General features: G+C 43.1%; 1 protein-coding gene across 1 annotated transcript in view; it reads left to right on the top strand.

The window, feature by feature from the left end:
* LOC139539634 (xyloside xylosyltransferase 1-like) overlaps positions 1 to 27,692 on the top strand; it is a 94,794-nt gene that overhangs the window by 29,105 nt on the left and 37,997 nt on the right. Inside the window, exon 4 of the mRNA XM_071342753.1 lies at positions 16,741 to 16,873. Within this exon, the coding sequence (XP_071198854.1) occupies positions 16,741 to 16,873 (133 nt within the window). The remainder of the gene's footprint in view (positions 1 to 16,740; positions 16,874 to 27,692) is intronic.

The following is a 27,692-nucleotide window of genomic DNA, read 5'->3' as shown; positions in this document are numbered from 1 at the left end:
CTTGGCAAATGGCTGACAGCCACAGGAGAGGGGGGAGCTGGGCCGGTTTATGACAACTTCACACCCTGTCATAAAAAATACCTTATTTACGTAAGTTTTCACATCCTTTGCTATGAGACTCGAAATTGAGCTCCAGCGCATCCCTGTTTCCATTGATCATCCTTGATGTTTCTACAACTTGATTGGAGTCCACTTGTGGTAAATTAAATTTATTGGACATGATTTGGAAAGGCACACACCTGTCTACTCAAGGTCCCACAGTTGACAGTGCATGTAAGAGCAAAAGCCAAGCCATGAGGTTGTAGGAATTGTCCTTAGACCTCCGAGACAGGATTGTGTCGAGGCACAGATCTGGGGAAGGGTACCAAAAAATTTATGCAGCATTAAAGGTCCCCAAGAACACAGTGGCCTCCATCATTCTTAAATAGAAGAAGTTTGGAACCAGCAAGACTCTTCCTAGAGCTGGCCGCCCGGCCAAACTACGCAATCAGGGGAGAAGGGCCTTGGTCAGGGAGGTCACCAAGAACCGGATGGTCACTCTGGCAGAGCTCCAGAGTTCCTCTGTGGAGATGGGAGAACCTTCTCTCCAGCACTCCACAAATCAGGCCTTTATGATAGAGTGGCCAGACGGAAGTCACTCCTCAGTAAAAGGCACATGCACAGCCCGCTTGGATTTTGCCAAAATGCACATAAAGGACTCTCAGACCATGAGACAAAAGATTCTCTGGTCTGATGAAACCAAGATTGAACTCTTTGGCCAGAAACCCGGCACTATCCTTACGGTGAAGCGTGGTGGCAGCATCATGTTGTGGGTATGTTTTTCAGCGGCAGGGACTGGGAGACTAGTCATGATCGATGGAAAGATGAACGTAGCAAAGTACAGAGAGATCCTTGATGAAAACCTGCTCCACAGCGCTCAGGACCTCAGACTGGGGCGAAGGTTCATCTTCCAAATGGACAATCACCCTAAGCAGCACACAGCCAAGTCAATGTAGGAGTGGCTTCGGGACAAGCCTCTGAATGTGCTTGAGTGGCCCAGCCAGAGCACGGACTTGAAACCAATCTAATAGCTGTGGAGCAACACTCCCCATCCAACCTGACAAATCTTGAGAGGATCTGCAGAGAAGAATGGGAGAAACTCCCCAAATTCAGGTGTGCCAAGCTTGTAGCGTCATACCGAATAAGACTCAAGGCTGTAATTGCTGCCAAAGGTGCTTCAACAAAGAACTGAGTAAAGTGTCTGAATTGTCTGATATTTCCCCCAATAAAAAAATAAAAAACAATTAGCAAAAATGTCTTCACCTGTTTTTGCTTTGTAATTATGGGGTATTGTGTGTAGATTGAGGGGGAAAAAACAATTTAATACATTTTAGAATACGGCTGTAACGTAACAAAATGTTGGAAAAAGTCAAGGGGTCTGAATACTTTCCAAATGCACTCTTTGTGCCACTCTGCAGACACCTGGCTCAGAGAAGGGATGGCATGGACATAGTTCTTAATGTCTTTTTTTTGCGCCAACCACCTGGGCTGGCTCTAGAACAGTTAGTGACTTGAACAGGTGAAGGCAGAGGTGCTTGTCCAGCACAGTCTGCAGCTTAATTGAGCACGCTGCCATGGCATACTGGAACAACTCAGTGCAGGAGAGCCTGTCTTTCTACAGCTGAGTTGTTTGAGGGTCAGTCATACTCAAACTACATTTGCAGGTCCTCCAGCTTGCTGGTGATGTTGTGGGCTGTTGGCACAGAGGTCTCCGCCAGGTTAGCCACTATCTACACACTATGCTCCACAATGAACACTGCCTGTGCCTTCAGCTGGGCCTTGTTTTCCCTCAGGAGCACACAAAGGTCCTGGACACACTTCACAGTTTCTGGTAAGTTCATAGTGAAGTCGGTGAACACATCCATGTACTCTGTCAGGTACTCCACAGCACGTATCCAGGAGCCCCACATGGTCTGCACAGCATACACAGGCATCACAGGAGAATGGCCATTTTCCAGAATGAATGGTCTCAGGATCTTAGGTGCCCAATAATGTTTGTACTATGTTTTGTGCTGCTGCCATGTTGTGTTGTGTTGTACCATGTTGTTGTTATGTTGTGTTGCTACCATGCTGTGTTGTCATGTGTTGCTGCCTTGCTATGTTGTTGTCTTAGGTCTCTCTTTATGTAGTGTTGTCTTAGATCTCTCTTGTTGTGGTGTGTGTTTTGTCCTATATTTATATAGTATTTTTATTTTTAATCCCAGGCCCCCTTCACCGCAGGAGGCCTTTTGCCTTTTTGTAGGCTGTCATTGTAAATAAGAATTTGTTCTTAAACTGATTTTCCTAGTTAAATAAAGGTTAAATAAAAAATAAAGGTCCAGACGATGCTGTGGTGCCTGACAGAACACCTTCTTCACCAGAGCACACAGCCTGTTCACGTTCTCACCTCTGGAGAAACCTCCATCACCAGGCTCAGGAGATGGGCAAAGCAGGTGACGTGTCTAGAGTTTTGGAAGAGGCCTTTCAAGATGCCAGGGAAAGCCTTCTTCATGTAGCTAGCTGAGTCGCTTACAAAAGTCACACATTGTTAAAGTCAACCCCATTGTTGTTGAGACCGGAAATGACCGCTTGGGACACCGTGGTAAAGTTTACTTTATCCAAGAAAGCCAGGTCTGCTACAACAGGTCGCTAACCCACTGGCTGGAGTCGGATAGCGAGTGCACATCTTCCAAAGGCATCGGTCATCTCATCAAGGATGATATAAATGTCCTTTCCCTCTACAGCATCTTTGATGTCCTGTTCATATTGTGGATAGAGCTCTGGCAGCTACTCTGTACACAGATAGGATGGCGCTGGGATAGACCCTCCCTGCTTGCAGTGTTTCTGAACTTGGGCCTCTTCTCGAGGTATGTCTGCGTTGATTAATATTCTTTTGAACTCCTTTCTCTCAGCTTTGGAGGGGGTCTTTGCCAGACAGGTGGCCAGGATACTGTTTTTGTTTGGACTGAAAAAGAATGTAGAAAATAAAGAACAATTGTCAAATTTGGAAAAGTAAGATTTCTCCGGTTGATTTCAATAGCAGGGCTATAGTGGATCTCAAGCTTTGAAGCTAAAAACACACACACACACACACACACACACACACACACACACACACACACACACACACACACACACACACACAGCCCATAAACCTGAAAGTATGTTTCACACACAAAGGCATTTTCAAACAATGATAGTTAACTAAAAGAAGGTCACAAAAAATGTCTTTGACTTGCTGCTTTTGTAATTCCTAACTTGTCACTTGTTTTGATAGCTCCACCATGTCACTCCTCTTGTTGCACAGGTTACATGCTGATAGCAATGAGTATTTCAGTTTCCCTGCATTAAAATCACCGGCCACTAGGAGCGCCACCTCTTCATTTTCTTGTTTGCTTATGGCCCTATACAGCTTGTTGAGTGTGGTCTTAGTGCCAGCATCGGTTTGTGGGGGTAAATATACAGCTACGAAAATATAGATAAACTCTCTTGGTAAATAGTGTGGTCTACAGCTTATCATGAGGTATTCTAACTCAGGAGAGCAGAACCTCAAGACGTCCTTAATATTAGAGATTGCGCACCAGTTGTTGTTAACAAAGAGATACACACCTTCCCCCTTGAGCTTACCCGAGGCTGCCGTTCGATTCTGTCGATGCATAGAAAAACCAGCTAGATGTATATTGTCCTTGTTCAGCCACGACTCCGAGAAACATAGGCTATTACAGTTCTTCAGGTCCTGTTGATAGGATAGTCTTGAATGGAGCTTGTCCAGTTTGTTTTCCAGTGATTTATATTTTCGCTGCTAGAGGCGGATTATTTATTTGCCAACATAGTTTTGTCAGGGTGCCCGCAAGTCAGCTTTTCACACTGTCTCTTCCTTTTCCAAGTCTCGATGATTAGGGCCTGGGCCGGGCTGAGCAGTATGTCCTGCGCTGCTGACTTGTTGAAGTAGAAATCTTCATCCAAATTAGGTTATTGATCACGGTTCTGATGTCCAGAAACTCTTTTCGGTCATAGGAAACAATGGCGTAAACATTATGAACAAAAAGTTAAGATCAGTGCCAAGAAAAACACAAAATAGCAGAATTGTTCAGGAGCCCGTAAAATGGCAGCTATCCGTTGCAGCGCCATTCTATCCTTATATTAAAAGTAAGCATCAAATGCAGAACTCGCTCTTCAGAATAGATGAGGGAAAGTACACAATGGAAATATTTCTCAGTAATTTAATTTAGCCCCTGAGAGATTAATCCTTTAGAAGTGTCCAATGTTTACCTGTGAAGTCCCAGGGGGTCTCTACAACATGTCCTGACCTGACTGTTCCCCTGGCCTCAACCACACCTGGCCCTTTTGTTAGAGAATTGGTTAGGTTGTTTAGACAGCTAACTATCACCTCCACACTCCATTTCCCCAGGGGTCAGCAGCAACCTTGTCAAGTACTGAGCGTGGTTGATAAGCAGATCAGGTGCATAGAAACTATGAAATAACACATGGATTCATGTAGTAACCAAAAAAGTGTTAAACAAATCAAAATATATTTTAGATTCTTCAAAGTAGCCACCCGTTACCTTGATGACAGCTTTGCGCACTCTTGGCATTCTCTCAACCAGTTTCATGAGGTAGTCACCTGGAATGCATTCCTATTCACTTGTTAAAAGTACAGTTGTAGAATTTCTTTACTTCTTAATGCGTTTGAGGCAATCAGTTGTGTTGTGACACGGTGTGGGTGGTATACAGAAGATAGCCCTATTTGGTAAAAGACCAAGTCCATATTATTTTTGTAAAAACATTTTTTATTTCACTAGGCAAGGCAGTTAAGAACAAATTCTTATTTTACAATGACGGCTTACCCCGGCCAAAACCTACCCTAACCCAGACGACACTGGCCCAATTGTGCGCTGCCCTATGGGACTCATAATAATGTCTGTTTGTGATACAGCCTGGGATCGAACCAGGGTCTGTAGGGTCACCTCTAGCACTGCTATGCAGTGCCTTAGACTGCTGCGCCACTCGGTAAGATCAGCTCAAATAAGCATAGAGAAACGACAGTCTGTCATTACTTTAAGACATGAAGGTCAGTCAATCCGGAAAATGTCAAGAACTTTGAAAGTTTCTTCAAGTGCAGTCACAAAACGATCAAGTGCTATGATGAAACTGGCTCTCATGAGGACCGCCACAGGAATGGAAGACCTAGAGTTACCTCTGCTGCAGAGGATATGTTTATTGGAGTTACCAGCCCCAGAAATTGCAGCCCAAATAAATGCTTCACAGAGTTCAAGTAACAGACACATCTCAACAGTTCAGTGGAGATTGCGTGAATCAGGCCTTCATGGTCAAATTGCTGCAGAAAAACCACTAAAGGACACTGATGAGAAGAGACTTTCTTGGGCCAAGAAACACAAGCAATGTACATTAGACCGGTGGAAATCTGTCCTTTGGTCTGATGAGACCAAATTTTAGATATTTGGTTTCAACCGCCGTGTCTTTCTTACGCAGAGTAGGTGAACAGATTATATCTGCATGTGTTGTTTGCACCGTGAAGCATGGAGGAGGTGTTTTTATTTTTTAAATTTCACCTTCATTTAACTAGGCAAGTCAGTTAAGAACAAATTCTTCTTTACAATGACAGTCTAGGAACAGTGGGTTAACTGCCTTGTTCAGGGGCAGAACGACAGATTTTTACCTTGTCGGCTCGGGGATTCGATCTAGCAATCTTTTGGTTACTGGCCCAACGCTCTAACCACTAGGCTACCTGCCACCCCATGTGATGGTGTGGGGGTGCCTTGCTGGTGACGCTGTCAGTGATTTATTTAGAATTCAAGGCACACTTAACCAGCATGGCTACTACAGCATTCTGCAGCCATACGCCATCCCATCTGGTTTTGGGCTTAGTGGGAATATCATTTGTTTTTCAACAGGACAATGACCCAACACACCTCCAGGCTGTGTAATGGCTACTTGACCAAGAAGGAGAGTGATGGAGTGCTGCATCAGATGACCTGGCCTCCACAATCACCTGACCCCAACCCAATTGAGATGGTTTGGGATGAGTTGGACTGCAGAGTGAAGGAAAAGCAGCCAACAAGTGCTCCGCATATATGGGACTGTTGGCAAAGCATTCCATGTCAAGGCAAATGGTGGCTACTTTGAAGAATCTCAAATATAAAATATATTTTGATTTCTGGAACAGTTTTTTGGTTACTACATGATTCCATATGTGTTATTTCATTAAAAAAATTAAAAAACCCTTGAATGATTAGGTGTGTCCAAACTTTTGACTGGTACTATATGTTTTGTCACCATCTGAACAAATAATGAGTTTGGGCTCGCTGACCGAAAGGAGTCAGGTCCAGGGCCAGCTCTTTCTTAAGGTAAGGTTGTTGTTGCACTGGGAACATGTGCATCCAACACAGAAAGTCTCATTCTCCATGGGCTGCTCTGAAATGACTTCACGTTTTTCTATAAGCGAGGATGAAAGAGTCGTCGCTTGAGAACTTCAAGGAATCGCAGCGCAGTCACCAGGCCTTTCCACGGACGCTGGGAGGAGGCCTGTCTGCTCGCATTGTTTCCTCTGCTCTCCCCTGGGGAGCTTGTTCCAGCCATCGAACCCTTCCCAACAATTCCATCAATACAGGCTGAGAGACCTGGGAAATAGGTTGGGCTGTACTGATTTGTACTGAGCTGTGTTGGACAGCTGTGTGAATGATACCATTGGTCATGAATAGAGCCAGACAGACGGTTTTCAATATAGTATAAAATATGAATGTGTCTCGGCAACGTCAAAACAGCCTGATCTGTAAAGGTCTGTTGTGTCATGTCACGTGGCTACTACAACAAACAACACAGACAGTTATCACAACACGTCACGCAGCATTATCATCCCTCTGAGGGGTAAGCCCCCTTTTTTCAGGGAATGTATGGCAGTTCGTATGAAGATATTCTTAAAATTGACTTTAGTCTGTACTATTCCACAGTGAGACTGTTATTCCATATAAACTGCAATAACAACACAGTTCTGTGTTGTTTCAGCGTGTTTCAATGTCTTTTTCTGTCCCAGTTACAGTGAGTTCATCAGGTTGCTGTCAATGCATTGGTGATTGGAAAGTCATTGTAATCATAACTCAACAGTGATAAATAAATAATAGCCTAGCTTTCATTTGTTACAGTGTACATTGGAAGAGAGTAGAGGTGGGAGACGGGTCCTTCAGCTGAGCTTTGCTGTGGAGAATGAGACCAAGATGCAGCTGTAGTGTCACTTTCGCTGACCTACATACAGCCTCCTCTGATTTCAGCTGAGTGGGTTGTTAGAAAGAGGGGAGGTGGTGTGAGCACTTTCACTCCCCTCAGTAATTGTCCTCCTCACTACTACTTGTATCTTGACAAGTGTTGGGGAAGCTATTCTTAAAATAGTTTACCAAGCTACCAATTACTTCACACTACCCGTAAGAAAAATATAGTTTACTTAACTAAAGGTACTTTGAAAAAGTAGTTCAGTAAATCCAAACCACTTTGATATTCAATCTGAAATTGCAATAACAGATCACTTTGGGGTCACGTGTCATTTAGCCTATTAAACACACAAGCAATGTTTTAAAGCTGTAATATATACATTTTCTTATTTATTTTTATATATATAATAATTATTGTAATATATATATTTTTAACCCGTTCTCTCCAATTTTGTGATATCGAATTGGGAGTTAGTCTGGTCCCTTCGCTGTAACTCCCATACGTACTTTGGAGAGGCGAAGGACGAGAGCTATGTGTCCTCCGAAGCACGGCCCTGCCAAGCCGCACTGCTTCTTGACACACTGCTCGCTGCTCACTGAACCCGGAAGCCAGCTGCACCAGTGGGCAAATGTTCACCTTTGCTGGCACGCTGGAGAAGTGTGCTTTTCAGGGATGAATCCCGTTTTCAATTGTACCGGGCAGACAGCGTTGTGTGGGTGAGTGGTTTGCTGATGTCAACATTGTGAACAGAGTGCAGCATGGTGGCGGTGGGGTTATCGTATGGGCAGGCATAAGTTACGTACAACAATTTAATTTTATCGATGGCAATTTGAATGCTTCGAGATACCGTGACGAGATCCTGAGGCCCATTGTCGTGCCATTAATCTTCCACCATCACCTCATGTTTCAGCATGATAATGCACGGCCCCATGTCGCAAGGATCTGTACACAATTCCTGGAAGCTGAACATGTCCTAGTTCTTCCATGGCTTGCATACTCACCAGACATGTCAACCATTGAGCATGTTTGGGATGCTCTGGATCGACGTCTACGACAGTGTGTTCCAGTTCCCGGCAATATCCAGCAACTTTGCACAGCCATTGAAGAGGAATGGGACAACATTCCACAGGCCACAATCAACAGCCTGATCAACTTAATGTGAAGGCGATGTGTCGTGCTGCATGAGGCAAATGGTGGTCGCACCAGATACTGACTGGTTTTCTGATCCACGCCCTTACCTTTTTTTCAGGCATCTGTGACCCTCAGATGCATATCTGTATTCCCAGTCATGTGAAATCCATAGATTAGGGCCTAATGAATTTATTTCAATTGACTGATTTCCTTATATGAACTGTAACGCAGTAACATTTTTGTGTGTTGTGTTTATATTTATTCACTGTGTGTGTGTGTGTGTGTGTGTGTGTGTTTGTGCATTTGAAAAGTATTCAGACCCCTTGACTTTTTTATGTTACAGACTTATTCTAAAATTGATAATGACAAACCAAAAACAGTTTTTTAGACATTTTTATTTACATGTATTCAGCACCCTTTACTCAGTACTTTGTTGAAACACCGTTGCCAGCGATTACAGCCTCGAGTCTTCTTGGGTATTGACACTACAAGCTTGGCACACCTGTATTTGGGGAGTTTCTCCCATTGTTCTCAAGCTCTGTCAGGTTGGATGGGGAGCGTCGCTGCACAGATATTTTCAGGTCTCTCCAGAGATACTCGATCAGGTTTAAGTCCGGGCTCTGGCTGAGCCACTCAACGACATTCAGAGACTTGTCCCAAAGCTACTCCTGTGATGTCTTGGCTATGTGCTTAGGGTTGAGGTCCTGTTGGAAGGTGCAGAAATGTTTTGGTACCCTCCCCAGATCTGTACCTCGACACAGTCCTGTCTTGGAGCTCTACGGACAATTCCTTTGACCTCATGGTTTGGTTTTTGCTCTGACATGCACTGTCAACCGAGTCTCATAGCAAAGGGTCTGACTACTTATGTGAATAAGGTATTTCTGTTTTTTTTAATTAATACATTTACAAAAATGTTTTTGCTTTGTTATTATGGGGTATTGTGTGTAGATTGAGGGGGGGAAATTATATATATATATATATACACACACACATTCATTGCACACACACACTCATGGGTTTTTCTGTATTTGTACTATTTTCTACATTGTATGAAATAACATGTTGAATCATGTAGTAACCAAAAAAGTGTTAAACAATGTAGCCACCCTTTGCCTTGATGACAGCTTTGCACACTCTTGGCATTCTCTCAACCAGCTTCATGAGGAATGCTTTTCCAACAGTCTTGAAGGAGTTCCCACATATGCTGAGCACTTGTTGGCTGCTTTTCCTTCACTCTGCGGTCCAATTAATCCCAAACCATCTCAATTGGTTGATGATTGTGGAGCCCAGGTCATCTGATGCAGCACTCCATCACTCTCCTTGGTCAAATAGCCCTTACACAGCCTGGAGGTGTATTGGGTCATTGTCCTGTTGAAAAACAAAGGATAGTAAGCCCACTAAGCCCAAACCAGATGGGATGACGTATCACTGCAGAATGCTGTGGTAGCCATGCTGGTTAAGTGTGCCTTGAATTCTAAATAACTCACTGACATTGTCACCAGCAAAGTACCCCCACACCATCACATCTCCTCCTACTTGCTTCACGGTGGGAACCACACATGCAGAGATCATCCGTTCATCTACTCTGCGTTTCACAAAGACACGGCGGTTGGAACCAAAAATCCCCAATTTGGACTCATCAGACCAAAGAACAGATTTCCACCAGTCTAATGTCCATTGCTCATGTTTCTTGGCCCAAGCAAGTCTCTTCTTCTTATTGGTGACCTTTAGTAGTGGTTTCTTTGCAGCAATTCAACCATGAAGGCCTGATTTCACGCAGTCTCTTTTGAACAGTTGCTGTTGAGATGTGTCTGTTACTTGAACTCTGTGAAACATTTATTTGGGCTGCAATATCTGAGGCTGGTAACTCTAATTAACTTATCCTCTGCAGCAGAGGTAACTCTGGTTCTTCCTTTCCTGTGGTGGTCCTCATCAGAGCCAGTTTCATCATAGCGCTTGATGGTTTTTGCGACTGCACTTGAAGAAACTTTCAAAGTTCTTGACATTTTCCGGATTGAATGACCTTCATGTCTTAAAGTAGTGATGGACTGTCGTTTCTCTTTGCTTATTTGAGCTGTTCTTGCCATAATATGGAATTAAAACTCATTAACAAGGAAATAAATAATACAAATTAATTTAACAAGGCACACCTTTTAATTGAAATGCATTCTAGGTGACTACCTCATGAAGCTGGTTGAGAGAATTCCAAGAGTGTGCAACGCTGTCATCAAGGCAAAGGGTGGTTACTTTGTAGAATCTCAAATATATTTTTATTTGTTTAACACTCTTTTTGTTACTACATGATTCCATATGTGTTATTTCATAGTTATGTCTTCACTGTTATTCTACAATGTAGAAAATAGTAAAAATAAAGAAAAACCCTGCAATGAGTATCTGTGTCCAAACTTTTGACTGGTACTGTATATATACTGATTAGTGTTTCTAGTGGTTAGCTAAACACGCTACATGGCAAAAAAAAGTTATGAACTACTGAACTACCACCAACCTACTGCAAAATGTAGTTAAATCACTAGTCGAACTACATGTAGTTCACTTTAACACTCATTAACACTGATCTAGACCCACTGATGAGTCCTTTTGTTTTCAGAGAGAAAAAACAGCTGTACAAACATCACTAATCAGCACTAGATTGTGTTTAGGGAGTGAGTGCGGGTCATTGAGTCAACAAAATTGTTGGAATATACAAAATGTTTTATTTTTCATTTTGTCTGTCTTCTTTAGCTGTCCCCTAGCACTTTAAATAGTATATGATGTGGCTGGGTTAGGTTTGAATAGAACACAGTATATAAGTCTTGAAACGTAAACCAACGACATGTTAGAACATAGTATTACCTAAACAGATTGCCTTCAGTCTGTCCCCAGAGATTTCCCACTATGCATGCCAACAAAATCTCTTTGAACAACATAAGAATAGACTAATGGCCATTTGGTTTGTGATGCTTTTGGTGTGGTGGGGGTGGTAGAAGAAAGCTGCAGTATGTGCATGGTGCTGTAATTCATAGGTAGAACATAAGGGATGTCATCGACTTGACCCCCCTTCAGCGCCCAGGGGTTATCTCAACCCATAGGCGTACCTAGGCGACTAGCCCATACTCAATGTTTTAACTGCTCATATAAGGCCGGGTAGTTGGACCTTAAGCTATGAGTCATAACCACGTTGACCAATGTTCAGCTAGATGAAGTGATGCGAGAATAAGTAAGGTCCTCTTTTGCTGCTGTTGTCATCTTGATGTTGAGACACTACAGACAAGACAGAAACAGTGTAATGCACTCGCTGCTTCGGGTTGTCACGTGTGCTCCCTCTCCGGCCTCTAGGTCATCAGACTGCTCATTATGGCGCACACCTGTCACCATCGTTACGTGCTCCTGCGTGTCGTCAGACTCACCTGGACTCCATCACTTCCCTGATTACCTTCTATAGATATGTCACTCCCTATGGTTCCTTCCCCAGGCGTCATTGTTTCTGTTTCAGTTTGTCTGTGCATTGTTCGTGTTTCTTGTTTTGTATTATGTTTCGTTCATTCATTAAATGTATTCCCTGAACTTGCTTCCCGACTCCCAGCGCACACGCTACACGGGCGGACTCGTAGCCACCTAACCGTCTTAAAGGAGCAATCACCACTTGCTTACATCAACATACAGTGGGGAGAACAAGTATTTGATACACTGCCAATTTTGCAGGTTTTCCTACTTACAAAGCATGTAGAGGTCTGTAATTTTTATCATAGGTACACTTCAACTGTGAGAGACGGAATCTAAAACAAAAATCCAGAAAATCACATTGTATGATTTTTAAGTAATTAATTTGCATTTTATTGCATGACATAAGTATTTGATCACCTACCAACCAGTAAGAATTCCGGCTCTCACAGACCTGTTAGTTTTTCTTTAAGAAGCCCTCCTGTTCTCCACTCATTACCTGTATTAACTGCACCTGTTTGAACTCGTTACCTGTATAAAAGACACCTGTCCACACACTCAATCAAACAGACTCCAACCTCTCCACAATGGCCAAGACCAGAGAGCTGTGTAAGGACATCAGGGATAAAATTGTAGACCTGCACAAGGCTGGGATGGGCTACAGGACAATAGGCAAGCAGCTTGGTGAGAAGGCAACAACTGTTGGCGCAATTATTAGAAAATAGAAGAAAATAGAAGAAGTTCAAGATGATGGTCAATCACCCTCGGTCTGGGGCTCCATGCAAGATCTCACCTCGTGGGGCATCAATGATCATGAGGAAGGTGAGGGATCAGCCCAGAACTACACGGCAGGACCTGGTCAATGACCTGAAGAGAGCTGGGACCACAGTCTCAAAGAAAACCATTAGTAACACACTACGCCGTCATGGATTAAAATCCTGCAGCGCACACAAGGTCCCCCTGCTCAAGCAGGCGCATGTCCAGGCCCGTCTGAAGTTTGCCAATGACCATCTGGATGATCCAGAGGAGGAATGGGAGAAGGTCATGTGGTCTGATGATTCAAAAATAGAGCTTTTTGGTCTAAACTCCACTCGCCGTGTTTGGAAGAAGAAGAAGGATGAGTACAACCCCAAGAACACCATCCCAACCGTGAAGCGTGGAGGTGGAAACATCATTCTTTGGGGATGCTTTTCTGCAAAGGGGACAGGACGACTGCACCGTATTGAGGGGAGGATGGATGGGGCCATGTATTGCGAGATCTTAGCCAACAACCTCCTTCCCTCAGTAAGAGCATTGATGATGGGTCGTGGCTGGGTCTTCCAGCATGACAACGACCCGAAACACACAGCCAGGGCAACTAAGGAGTGGCTCCGTAAGAAGTATCTCAAGGTCCTGGAGTGGCCTAGCCAGTCTCCAGACCTGAACCCAATAGAAAATCTTTGGAGGGAGCTGAAAGTCCGTATTGCCCAGCAACAGCCCCGAAACCTGAAGGATCTGGAGAAGGTCTGTATGGAGGAGTGGGCCAAAATCCCTGCTGCAGTGTGTGCAAACCTGGTCAAGAACTACAGGAAACGTATGATCTCTGTAATTGCAAACAAAGGTTTCTGTACCAAATATTAAGTTCTGCTTTTCTGATGTATCAAATACTTATGTCATGCAATAAAATGCAAATTAAATACTTAAAAATCATACAATGTGATTTTCGGGATTTTTGTTTTAGATTCCGTCTCTCACAGTTGAAGTGTACCTATGATAAAAATTACAGACCTCTACATGCTTTGTAAGTAGGAAAACCTGCAAAATCGGCAGTGTATCAAATACTTGTTCTCCCCACTGTATATAGTCTCAAAACATGATTAAAACAATAATTGTAATATCATGGACGGTCAGTCCTTGCATTCATAGTCTATACATTTGAGAGTGGTTACATTTCTCCATCCCCATCCCTCAGCTTTTTACCGGAACAGGGGCAGGGAAGACACTGTTATGGTTTCTACTGCTGACTGCCTCTTTATCTCTGACAGACAATGCAGCCCGCAGCTACTACGCTGTATAGAAATAGATAGAACTGGGATGGATAAAGCCTCATTCTATTTTTATCCAATATATGAGTCATTGAAAATGGCACATCACATTGTTGGCCTGAAGCATAGTGAGAGGGGAATGAGGCAAGTTGTTGGTAGCTTTGTTGGTAATAGTGGATTATGTTATAAAAGGGACTGATTCAAAACCAATGTACATCTAGTCACATCAGACAAATGAAACAGAAGATCAAAATAAGGCATAGGCCTACATGATCTCGAGATCAGGTGACCACACCTGACATATTTTCTTTCAAATAAGAAAAGGCTTTAGTAGAAGACTCCTCCCTCCCAAACCCCAAGCCCCCCTTTAATGCCGCCTACTTTCTTTAGACATAATGTTCTCTTAAGGCATGATTAAACAAAGCAGTCATCATGGCCCGCCGAGGCCTGGTCCGTGGAGACGCTCGGCTGGGCGCCGGAGGTGGGCCGTGGCGGTGAACCCTGCTGTGACCCCTCCAGTTCTGGGAATTGGTCTCTCCCGCCGGGGAAACGAGGCCGACTGAAATGAATCCGAGTTGGCCGAGCACAAACGCTCTGTTATCCTGCACTGTAACGTTACCCGAGGCACCAGCCAAAGAGCCCCCAGCTCCTCCAGTATGGTAAAATGTCACCCTGCATTCCTCCATCAGTATTAATAGAGAATTTGATTTGAAATCACGTTTGTTTGAAAGGTGATTCTGCATTGCCTGTCAGCATTAAATGGTGTCATAATAGCAGTGAATGATGGTTAAGCGAAGCGGCAATGGAAGAGTGTGAGTAAATGTGACTCTTTGCCCCTGTGGTCTTTTTATGCTTTATGTGGTTATATCATAGCTCAGCCCAATGTTGTATCAGCCAAAGACTCTCTTCCTGCTTTCCCCTGTCCCAAAGCAGGCCGTCTAAAGCCCCCTCAGAACAAACAAAGTCAGCGTTCGCCGGGCGGGGGATGACGCTCCACCACTCTACCTCATGAAGGCATTGTGAAGGGGACTTCCTTGTTTAAAGAGTCAATTCGAAGTTTAAAAAATTAAGGGTTTTCCCCACCACTGTTTAGCAGAAAAACTGTGATGGGGCTGGAGAAATGTAACAGCTCTCAAATTCATAGAGCTATAGATACAAGGACTGACCATCCATGATATCAAAATTATAGTTTTAACCATGTTTTGAGGCTATACAGTGTTTGTTTACATTTTCTTTGTTTGTAAACATTGGAGTAAAACAAGCTTATTTTGGGTTCTGATGGGGTACAACAGTTGACAGTATGCTCATGAGGCATTTCTAAATTATATTCATCAAGAGTCAATGGGTACATATCATTAATTTAAGTCCACAAATGTATTTAGCAACTGCAGATTGCCCCTTTAAAGAGCAGGGGAGAAAATGGCTGACCATCTCTGCAGAGTTTAGTTTCCGCTGCTTGTTTGGACAGAGACCGGCCCTAAAATATCTCTCTGGCCAAAGCCTCTGTGGAGACCCCGCTCTAGCCCAGCATTGTTCTGGTTTCAACAGGCTTAGTTTAGGCCACTTGTTTTCCCTTTTCCATATGCAGGCCCATTGTCTGTGCAGTCGGGCCTCTCCAGGCCAGGGGCCCCGAGTTCGGTTTGGCCTCTCCATTGTGACCTCAACTCTGAGATTGGGACAGAGACACGTTTGATTAAAGTGCATGCCACTATCTGATATCAAGAAGCTGGAAAACTGTTTCTTGTTAACTGAAATCACATGGTTTGTCTTGCTTGACTTAGGCAGCGATTAGTTGTACTTTTAACAGGCAGCCCAATCAGATCTTTCTTTTTTATATATATAATTGGTCTTTTGACTAATCAGATCAGCTCTTTTGCCAATTATTGTGCAAAATATCAGAATTGTGCTGCCTGTGTAAATGCAGCCGTAGTCACCCCAGTTACCAGGAGAGACTCATCTGTTCATTGTTCCACCTTCCTGTGTTTTGCTGGTTGGCATGGCAGTGAAAGGTTAGGGAATACTTAAGGTGCAATGGACACAATACTGTGCTTATCTCAGTTGACCAACAGAGCAGTATCAATTGGTGTCAATCTGAAAACCATGCCTTGGATCTTGGCATCTCGAACTACAGATGTTACTCCCAGTTTCATATATTTTATAATACAGTTAACGAGTGGAATAGTAAAATAGTAATTTGAAAGTACAAGAAAATGATCTAGACACACTCTCAATGGATCTCCCAAAAAGTTATCTGAAAGTCCAAAAAATGTTCTAGACCACATACCCAGATGGCTCAAAAACCCAATCCGCAGTAATCCAAGAAAGTGACGAAAAGAGACAGAAGAATGCGTGATCGAGAGGGACAGAGAGCAGTTGCTTCGTGAGGTATCTCTAACTAAAAAAATACAGGATCTGAGTGATTGATAGTTGGTATTCAGCTGTCATAAAATGCCTTATTTACTTTGAAGAACTACTAAAATTGTGATTTTGCCAGACAGCATAGGCAGCAGCTCTATAAAGATGATGACTTGGAATGAAATAATAAAGTCATCAAATTAATAAAATGTAATATACACCTGAAATATTTTATTAAAGTAATGTAAATAAATTATTGTTAATAAGTGATAGGCAGTAATGGGCAGTCACTACCATCATGGGACTTTTATTTTTAGTGCATAGTGCATAAAATAAATCAATTATAGTTTTTTAAATTCGGAAACCGTAATTATTTTTGCATATTTGAACCAAAACGGAACAGACTTGAAAAAGCACTGATCGCTCAGCGCTAATAGCTGATATTCTTAGCCGATATGATGTATAGCCAAAATAATCTGCTACTCAACAGGTGCTATCAAGAAGTGTTAATTTCTGAGTGGTTATGTCTTTAACTCTGTTTCAGATCTGCAGCGCATTGTACAGCTGGACCTGGATCTGAAGTACAGGAGCAACATCAGGGAGCTGTTTCTGGAGTTTGATCGATTCCCTCCCGGAGCTGTGATCGGCATCGCCCGAGAGATGCAGCCGGTATACAGGTATTCAACACACACACACACACACACACGTGCGTGCACACATAAAACACGAGGACTCGTGGGGTTGGAAAGGATCACAGTGTGTTATTTAACCATTTGTTTCACTGCCACAAAAAACGAAGACCATTTACCATCACTAAAATCTATTTCTTAAACCGTGACAAACAACATCACAGTACTATTTGAGATATGAGAGCAGACCAGAACCACTGAAGCACATTGCTTTCAGAGGCAGAACTTGTCGATATGTTCTTGTGGTCAGTCGATGCTAGTCTGTTGAAAGTTGGGTACTCTAAAAGCTGAAATTGAGAGGGCCTCTTGAGTTCCGAGTGCTCTCTTGCTGTGCATTCCCACCAAAGTGACAGTGACAGGAGCTGGCAGAGAGGAAGTCCGCTCAGAGCCCTGCTGTCGAGGGTTTTTATATGGAAAGGGGAAGTGAGGAGAGGGACGTTGGGAGAGACAGATGTGTGGAGAGTCTTGCTGAGGAGGAGGTTGGAGATGGGGGAGTCGGGGAGGGGGACGGACTTGAGCAGCAAAAGGAAACGTGTGTGCACGATACATGTGTGTGTATGATATGACATTCTGAAGGTCAGTGTTTTTTAGGCTGCAACAACAGGAAGCACTGTGCTCCTGTGCTCATCAGTGCTGCCTCTGTTCACTGGAGGACAGTTCCCATTCCAGCAGGCTGTCGCTGTGTTCTCCTCTCCCCCCTCCCCTATCCTCTACGCCTCTCCTCCACTTTCCTCTGCTCTTATCCAAGCTCATCACATCAGGCTCAAAACACATGCTCCATGAAACCCTGTAAACATTGTAGAGGAGAGATGGCTTATATGAAGTCAGAGGTAAGTAGTATAAAACACATCTTGTGATTTAAGATGCCAAATCACATCTTTGGCAAAACCACAAGAGCCTATGGTTCTAGGAAGAATTACATTTGTGTGTGTGTGTGTGTGTGTGTGTGTGTGTGTGTGTGTGTGTGTGTGTGTGTGTGTGTGTGTGTGTGTGTGTGTGTGTGTGTGTGTGTGTCCAGTAGAGGTCGACCGATTATGATTTTTCAACACCAATACCGATTATTGGAGGACCAAAAAAGCCGATACCGATTAACCGGCCGATTTAAAAAAATATGTATTTGTAATAATGACTATTATAACAATACTGAATGAACACTTATTTTAACTTAATATAATACATCAATAAAATCAATTTAGCCTCAAATAAATAATGAAATATGTTCAATTTTGTTTAAATAATGCAAAAACAAAGTGTTGGGGAAGAAAGTAAAAGTCAAATATGCTAACGTTTAAGTTCCTTGCTCAGAACATGAGAACATATGAAAGCTGGTGGTTCCTTTTAACATGAGTCTTCAATATTCCCAGGTAAGAAGTTTTAGGTTGTAGTTATTATAGGAATTATAGGACTATTTCTCTCTATACGATTTGTATTTCATATACCTTTGACTATTGGATGTTCTTATAGGCACTTTAGTATTGCCAGTGTAACAGTATAGCTTCCATCCCTCTCCTCGCCCCTACCTGGGCTCGAACGAGGAACACATCGACAACAGCCACCCTGAAGCAGCGTTACCCATGCAGAGCAAGGGGAACAACTACTCCAAGTCTCAGAGCGAGTGACGTTTGAAACGCTATTAGCGTGCACCCCGCTAACTAGCTAGCCTTTTCACATCCGTTACACCAGCCTAATCTCGGGAGTTGATAGGCTTGAAGTTATAAACAGCGCAATGCTTGAAGCATTGCAAAGAGCTGCTGGCAAAACGCACGAAAGTGCTGTTTGAATGAATGCTTACGAGCCTGCTGGTGCCTACCATCGCTCAGTCAGACTGCTCTATCAAATCATAGACTTAATTATAACATAATAACACACAGAAATACGAGCCTTGAGCCAGGCGGCCCAAACTGTTGCATATACCCTGACTCTGCGTGCAATGAACGCAAGAGAAGTGACACAATTTCACCTGGTTAATATTGCCTGCTAACCTGGATTTCTTTTAGCTAAATATGCAGGTTTAAAAATATATACTTCTGTGTATTGATTTTAAGAAAGGCTTTGATGTTTATGGTTAGGTACACGTTGGAGCAACGACAGTCCTTTTTCGCGAATACGCACCGCATCGATTATATGTAACGCAGGACACGCTAGATAAACTAGTAATATCATCAACCATGTGTAGTTATAACTAGTGATTATGATTGATTGATTGTTTTTTATGAGATAAGTTTAATGCTAGCTAGCAACTTACCTTGGCTTCTTACTGCATTCGCGTAACAGGCAGGCTCCTCGTGAGGCAGGTGGTTAGACCGTTGGACTAGATAACCGTAAGGTTGCAAGATTGAATCCCTGAGCTGACAAGGTAAAAATCTGTTGTTCTGCCCCTGAACAAGGCAGTTAACCCACCGTTCCTAGGCTGTCATTGAAAATAAGAATGTGTTCTTAACTGACTTGCCTAGTTAAATAAAGGTGTAAAATAAAAAAATAAAAATATCGGCATCCGATTGTTATGAAAACTTGAAATCGGCCCTAATTAATCAGCCATTCCGATTAATCGGTCGACCTCTAGTGTCCAGTGTCCACATCCACTGCTAAATTACTTTTCCGTATCATATTTATCTTCTCACCTTAATCCCACAGTAAGTAGCTCTGCAATAATTGTGTGTTTGCAGGGGAAACTATTTGAACAGTTGCACTAAGATAAACAGGCTCCTCTGTAATACTTAGGGGGCAAACAGAGAGACAATGTTTTTGATCAAACAGAAAATGTATTTATAATTTATAGTTACACAAATGTTGTCATCATCAACACGCTCTGGGGTAGTTTCACAACGTTTTTCTAAATAGGTTTCAACTACTCTGATGTAGCCAGAATCTGTCTCATAACAACTGATTCAGACTCGCCTCATGTTGCTTAGTCTCCTTTGACTTGAGTAAATCTGTTAACTGTTCGTTCACACTGTGTAAACCAGCCAGCAACAACTTTAACATGCCATAGACACCATCTCCCCTAGGTGGTACTAGAGACAGCTAATAGTCTGAGCTCATGGTTTTGTTTTCTACCCCTCTCCTTCCCTCGCTCTTCTTTCTTCCATCTCTTCCATCCCTCCATCTCTTCTATCCCTCCCTCCCTCCTTCCACTCTTTCCAGACGCCGTAGCTGGAGAGGGAATACACAGCACTTAGCCAATTGTTTTACCCTCTACCAAAACAGATGTATCACGCTTCAGAAATGTGCATACCGGCACATCCCGTAAATAGCCGTAAACATCCTTTAGTCAGTCTATGTTGAGTCAGTGAGTGTTCTCTATAGAATGCCCCATTTTTACCGTTATTATGTGAGTGAAGTAAGGCTTAAGAAAATCATTGGGGGCAGGAAGCCTAGCGATTTAAGAGTGTTGGGCCAGTAACTGACAGGTTCTGTCAATGTGCCCTTGAGCAAGGCACTTAACCCTAATTGCTCCTGTATGTCACTCTGGATAAGAGCGTCTGCTAAATTACAAAAACATTTTTTTAAAGAAAGTAGTGTAAAAATGTTAGCTTGAAATGTCTGAGACAAACTGATATAAGCATTGATGGATGCTGCCTAAGGAGAAGCAGGCTCCCAGAACACAGTGCTGTGAATTTCATCCAATAAGATTGTTTAATGTGTGATTCCACTCTGAACATCCTCCCTTCTCCCCCTGTATCTTGGGCTTGAGGGAGGGAGGCAGTGTGTGTCAATGGCCCTGGAACCCACAACACAAAAGTATAATACAGAGTAGGGAGAGGCTCACCAGTACCTAATGCAGTGTATAGTGTACACCGAGGGTGTTTCTCTATGCATACTGCCGTGCTCCACACTCTCATGCTCCAAGTGCTTTCTCCGAGGACGTTCTCTTCAGTACGTTCTTGTGAGGATGAGAGTGTGGAGAATGCATAAAACATTACATTTGAGAAGCACTCGCACTCCCTCTACTGTATGACCTCACGCCGCATCTCCCCATTCACTGAACCTTCTTCCAGCCAGGACAATGGCAACAATGGAGACGAAACAAGATATACACAAAGCAAACATTTTTACTTCATAACTATCAGCTAGCTATATGTGAATCGTATTAATGTAGCTAACCAGATAGTATAACAGGCAAAAATGACCTAAAACCAATGTTATCCAAGGTAGATGTCTATTCTTCATGGGTAGTTAGCCATAAATAATTGTTAGCTAGCTAGCTATTTGACTAGCGAACAGTAGTAGCTAGCCAGTTAGCTCTATTGACTTAATATGAGCTTGCGACCTAGAGTGGGTATTGTAGGCAGGTAACCATGCCAAAATGAACACAGCATGTATATATTAACATATCAAGTTAAAATATTGTAGTCTGGCAATGTGATATGTGAATAGGCAACATTTCATTCTGAAGTCTGAGTATATTTTATCTCGCTTCAGCTCAAATAATGGCCACCATTGATTTCATGAAAATGTGCGTAATCTTTTTACGTGGTTGAGCCATATTTCTTTGCATACTTTCTGTTGATGCTTGCATCGATGCATGCTTCAAAGTATGTACAAACAGAGTATGCATTTGAGAAGTGCCCTCCGTACTCCGTTTCGCATACTTTGATTTGGACTCATATTCCGAGCCTCCCGTACTCCAATTCGCATGCTCAGAGCACGGTAGTGTGCGTTTTGAGAAACACCCTTAGGAACACCTTCCTAATATTGAGTTGCACCCCCCCCTTGCCCTCAGAACAGGCTGAATTCGTTGGGGCATGGGCTCTACAAGGTGTCGAAAGCGTTCCACAGGGATGCTGGCCCATGTTGACTCCAATGCTTCCCACTGTTGTCAAGTTGGCTGGATGTCCTTTGGGTGGTGGATTATTCTTGATACACACATGAAACTGTTGAGCGTGGATAAACCCAGCAGCGTTGCAGTTCTTGACACAAACCGGTGCGCCTGGCACCTACTACAGTACGCCGTTCAAAGGCACTTAAATATTTTGTCTTGCCCATTCACCCTCTGAATGGCACACATACACAATCCATGTCTCAATTAAGAGGATTTAACAAATGACATCAATAAGGGATCATAGCTTTCACCTGGTCAGTCTATGTCATGGAAAGAGCAGGTGTGCCTAATGTACACTCAGTGTATATTCTTTACTATAGAGGGAGACTGTAAATGGACTGAAAGCTTTAGTATAGGAAAAACAATTCCCCTCCATTGTTGAAGTAAACAGAGCCACATGCACACGTGGGCTGTGCTCCATAAGAGATGAGGCAATATGGTTGTATAAAGAGATTTATCATAGGTGTTCCTGCTATTTACATAAAATTATTTTATCTTTTACTTCACTGCAAATCTGATCAGTGGTCCGGTAGGTAAAGGTGGTATGTTGTTGGACCTGCTCCAGAGCTGTTTTCCTTCATTTCCAGCTGTGTGGGAGTGAGCCTGGGCTCTGAGCTCCTTCATTCCCAGCCTTTGTTCCTGGCCTGATTGTAACATCCCATTCACAGCCACCAACACAAATACCACTGGTCCGTTTAGACTGCAGCATTGTTTTCCACCCGGGTCCTGCATCAAAACAGGACGTTGTGTGTGTGTGTGTGTGTGTGTGTGTGTGTGTGTGTGTGTGTGTGTGTGTGTGTGTGTGTGTGTGTGTGTGTGTGTGTGTGTGTGTGTGTGTGTGTGTGTGTGTGTGTGTGTGTGTGTGTGTGTGTGTGTGTGTGAGAGAGAGAGACTGGGCCATGCTCACAGTTAAGGGTTGTGGAGCATCTGCTTACTGCTGTAAACAAACAAGTCTGGAAGTCTTGTAGATTTTAGAGGGAGGGAGTGTACATCAATGACTGTGTGTGAGCGAGTGTGCATGAAATGAAGATGGAGTGAACTTGAGTGTCTGCAGCTCTAGCATTGTATACTTAGGCAATGTTTTGCTAACTAACCCCTCTCACTTTTGGCTAGAGATCCCATCTCCCCCTCCTTCATTGAGTACAAATGCTATGGAGATGGATGCACGGGACCGGTGCCTAGGCAGTGTGTGCTGTGCCTCTTCCAGGATTTTTCTTAGAACTTTCTATGCAGTTAATGAGAAGTATAAGTACACAGCATCTCTCTGCTCTTATTCCTAACCAGGCCCAAGTGTCAGAGGGGGTAGTCTCAGTCTAGAGAGGAAAAGGACTTAATTGACAGTCTTTTGTTATCCCACTCTTCTCCACATCAGAAGCAAATTCATCTCCGCAAGACTTTAAAAAAGTTTAACAAGACACCTTTTGTGAAAGAAATAAAAAGCCTGGGAAAGAATCCAATTTAGTTGGACTTGCATATCATCAATCCTGCGTGTGCTTTCAGGAAAAGCTTTTTTCTCAATATTCACTCTCCAGAAGGTTGTGTAGACAAGATGAATATCCTATTTTCACTGCTCAATATTCACTCTCCAGAAGGTTGTGTAGACAAGATGAATGTCCTATTTTCGCTGCTCAATATTTTACTCTTAGCAGAAACTCATGACCCAAACATTTACATAAATGTAAATTGGCTGGCTAATAGTACTATTTTACACTACAGAGCACTTTTCCCTCCTGAGCAACTGAACCTAAGTCCTCAGCGAACACAAAGCATTTTGCGAATCTCCAGTGATGTCAACACAACTGGTATAGGCAGCGTATGGCAGTTCATACTGTATCTGGCCACTCAGTGTACTCAAGCAGTCGCTTGTTGAAGGATGGGGAGATAGGTATAATTTTATTTCACCTTTATTTAACGAGGAAAATCCCATTGAAACAGTATTTTTTGCAAGGGAGACCTGGCCAAGAAGGCAGCAGCAATCAATACAACATTTTAAAAACATTCAATACAACATTACAACAACATACAATACAATCAGCACAACAACACCACAATCCAGCCTACAGGAAACATTTGTAGTGTATTTTTTCTGTCACTCATCACCACTTGTCTGTTGTCTCATGTATGTGTCCCCTTGTCTGTACCCCTCTGGAGTGAAGACACCAGCCTTGTCTATCCTGTGCTTGGCTCACTGGTCCTCTCTTCTGGTGACACCAGAGTCAATCGTTCTAACACTGGCTCTATGCAGTGATTTTTCAATAGGGATGCTGTCTGCACTGGCCAGAGCAGAGGGTTTATATTTCAGACGAAGCGATTACAGTCACAACCATAACTTTCTTCCCAGGTCGCGGAGGGCTCCAGTTTCTCCAACAGAAAATCATCTCTGCTCCCACCGTAGCCACTCGCTGGGCCTCGAACCAGGAACTGCTCCATGCCTGGATGTACACACACAGACAAGTGTTCACGTCACTTACCAAACACAGTTCCCAGTTTAACGTAATCACCCAGAGGACCCACGTCAAGACCCTGTACGTGCTCGCACCATTGATGAAGGGATAACTTACCCTGCCAGTCTATTTGTCCAATGTAGGGGGGCATCATAGCTCAACAGGCTGAAGTAGAATCAGTCCGTAAAACAAGTCAGTTAAAATTGTGGGAAGAAAAGGTTAGTACTATCCGGAATCCTTGGGACGTCCCTACCCTAACCTATATGCGGAAAGACACATTTCAGTTGAAGGAATTGTTGTACGACTGACTAGGTATCCCCCTTCCTCTTTCCTTTCCCTTAACTTTAACCCCTACCTTTACACTTACCTAACTCTTACCTTAACCGTTTTAAATGTCAACTTAACTGCAGCTCTTAAATACTCAGTAACTGCAGTAGGCAGCAAACATTAATGATGTGATTGTGGAATGTTTTTTCAGTATTACAGATAGGCCTACAGTGGGAATATTAACGTTATTGTCATAGTTTAAGTTTGAAGTTGTTGTACACTTCACATGATAATGCAAAAATAGAAATATAGTCTGTGTGTGCGTACGTGCAAAGGGTTTTGTGAATGAAAAGCAGTGTGTGTGTTTGTAACCACTCTCCTCCTCGAGTGCTCTCCGTGCTGAGTGGAGAGGACTGAGAAAGCGCTCTGCTCCTTATCTTTTTTATTGCTAATGGAGGCAGCGTTATGCAGCAGCGCACAGCCCTCCTCGGCCGCATTCACAACACATCATTTCAATGTAATGTTTATTATAGGTGAAGATGCTCTTCCTTTTTCTTCCACAGCTGCATCCTTAATGTTGTAAAACCCAGCAGCCCCTCTTGCATAACACCTGCATGTACAGCCAGACATAGACAGAGAAATGTCAGACCACTGTGTACCAAAGAGTGACAATAACTATAAGACTGTACACCCACTTGGTTTACTTTCTGGTTGCAGCAAGATCTGGTTTACTCCCATAGGCAACTTGGTCTGACGGTGGACATCTTCAGTAAAACGTCCTAGTAAAAGCCCGTTAGAAAGTAATACTGATTGAGCCCAATTATGGGCCATTTATCTCATGTCTCATTTCCTAAACATTTTCTTGATATATAGAATATGACTCTACACAGCACCCACTTATCTTCCTTAGTCATCATATGAGTGAAATAATCATCTGATTAGAGTCTTAAAATACTGTTTTCCTCACTGCACAGTCAACAGTCTCAGTCTCAGTCTGAGAAATAAGACCTACCTGCCTGTAATTATACTTGTGTGTCAGAGATGACACGTCGTCAAAGGATAATTGGTTTTGGAATATAGTGTGAATGTTTTGGTAAAGGTGTGGGAGTTTTCACCTACCAAGTACGAACTCTTTAAATCCCCATTTCTTTCTCTTTATGGAAACATTTTTCGCTATACCTGCACAATCTCCAAAACATCTCTGCAATGCAGGGAACAGCGGGAATATTATTCCCCATCTCCGATTCAGTGTTTAATCTGCTGTGTAAAATCAGGTTGTTTCCTGCTCTGAACAATGTGGAAGGCAGATTTGGTTGAGGAGTGGTACAGATCGTCCCTGATGTTTACTTCGGGAGGCTTCACACCACAGCCTGGTAGCTTACTGTGAGCTCACAAAGAAACCGCAGATGAGAGCGCCGTGACTTGGCACTTCTGGTAGGCGGGTTGAGGAGCCCTTTGAGGCCAGTTTGAGAGGTTCTAGTAGAATGAAATAGGCTAGGTCTGGTGCTGAAACAGAGTTGATAGAAGGATCACAGATGTCACTGAGCGGACTGTTCTTAATCATGACCTACTCATGTACCAAGTAGAGTACTTGAGGGACAAGTTGGCCAGTGCTTATACGTCTCAAAGGCAAAGAAAGACAGACAATTCATCAATAAAGACCCAGACCCTTTTATCCTTATTTTACCAGGTGACTGAGAACACATTCTCATTTACATCAATGACCTGGGGAATAGTTACAGGGGAATGGAGGGGGGATGAATGAGCCAAATGGAAGCTAGGATGATTAGGTGGACATGATGGTAAGAGGGACAGATTGAGAATTTAGCCAGGATACCGGTGTTAGCACTTATCGTAAGAGTAGGGGTGTTATTGGGAGCTTTAATGGCCACAGAGAGTCAGGACACCCGTTTAACGTTCCATCCGAAAGACTGCACCCTACACAGGACACTGTCCACAACCACTTCCCTGGGGCATTAGGATATACAGTACCAGTCAAAAGTTTGGACACACCTACTCATTCAAGTAAAAAAAATAAGTGTACTATTTTCTTCACTGCATAGTAATAGTGAAGACATCAAAACTATGAAATAACACATATGGAATCATGTAGTAACCAACTGTAACCAACTATTTTATATTTGAGATTCTTCAAAGTAGCCACCCTTTGCCTTGATGACAGCTTTGCACACTCTTGGCATTCTCTCAACCAGCTTCATGAGGTAGTCACCTGAAATGCATTTCAATTAACAGGTGTGCCTTGTTAAAAGTTCATTTGTATTATATCTTTCCTTATTAATGCGTTTTAGGCAATCAGTTGTGGTGTGACAAGGTAGGGGTGGTATAAAGAAGATAGCCCTATTTGGTAAAATACCAAGTCCATATTATGGCAAGAACAGCTCAAATAAGCAAAAAGAAACGACAGTCCATCATTACTTTAAGACATGAAGGTCCGTCATTCAAGAACTTTGAAAGTGTGTGCAGTCGCAAAAACCATCACGCGCTATGATGAAACCGGTTCTAATGAGGACCGCCACAGGAAAGGAAGACCCAGAGTTACTTCTGCTGCAGAGGATAAGTTAATTAGAGCTACCAGCCTCAGAAATTGCAGCCCAAATAAATGATTCAGTTCAAGTAACAGACACATCTCAACATCAACTGTTCAGAGGAGACTGCGTGAATCAGGCCTTCATGGTCGTATTGCTGCAAAGAAACCACTACTAAAGGACACCAATAAGATGAAGAGACTTGCTTTGGCCAAGATACACGAGCAATGGACATTAGACCGGTGGAAATCTGTCCTTTGGTCTGATGAGTCCAAATTTGAGAGTTTTGGTTCCAACCGCCGTGTCTTTGTGAGACACAGAGAAGGTGAATGGATGATCTCCGCATGTATTGTTCCCACCGTGAAGCATGGAGGAGGAGGTGTGATGGTGTGGGGGTGCTTTGCTGGTGACACTGTCTGTGATTTATTTAGAATTCAAGGCACACTTAACCAGCATGACTACCACAGCATTCTGCAGCGATACGCCATCCCATCTGGTTTGCGCTTAGTGGGACTATCATTTGTTTTTCAACAGGACAATGACCGAAAACACACCTCCAGGCTGTGTAAGGGCTATTTGACCAAGGAGAGTGATGGAGTGCTGCATCAAATGATCTGGCCTCCAAAATCACCTGACCTCAACCCAATTGAGATGGTTTTGGATGAGTTGGACCTCAGAGTGAAGGAAAAGCAGCCAATAAGTGCTTAGCATATTGTGGAACTCCTTCA

This window comes from Salvelinus alpinus, chromosome 15 (genome assembly GCF_045679555.1).
Source record: "Salvelinus alpinus chromosome 15, SLU_Salpinus.1, whole genome shotgun sequence".
Lineage (NCBI taxonomy): Eukaryota > Metazoa > Chordata > Actinopteri > Salmoniformes > Salmonidae > Salvelinus > Salvelinus alpinus.
This window is presented reverse-complemented; position numbering and strand designations above follow the sequence as displayed.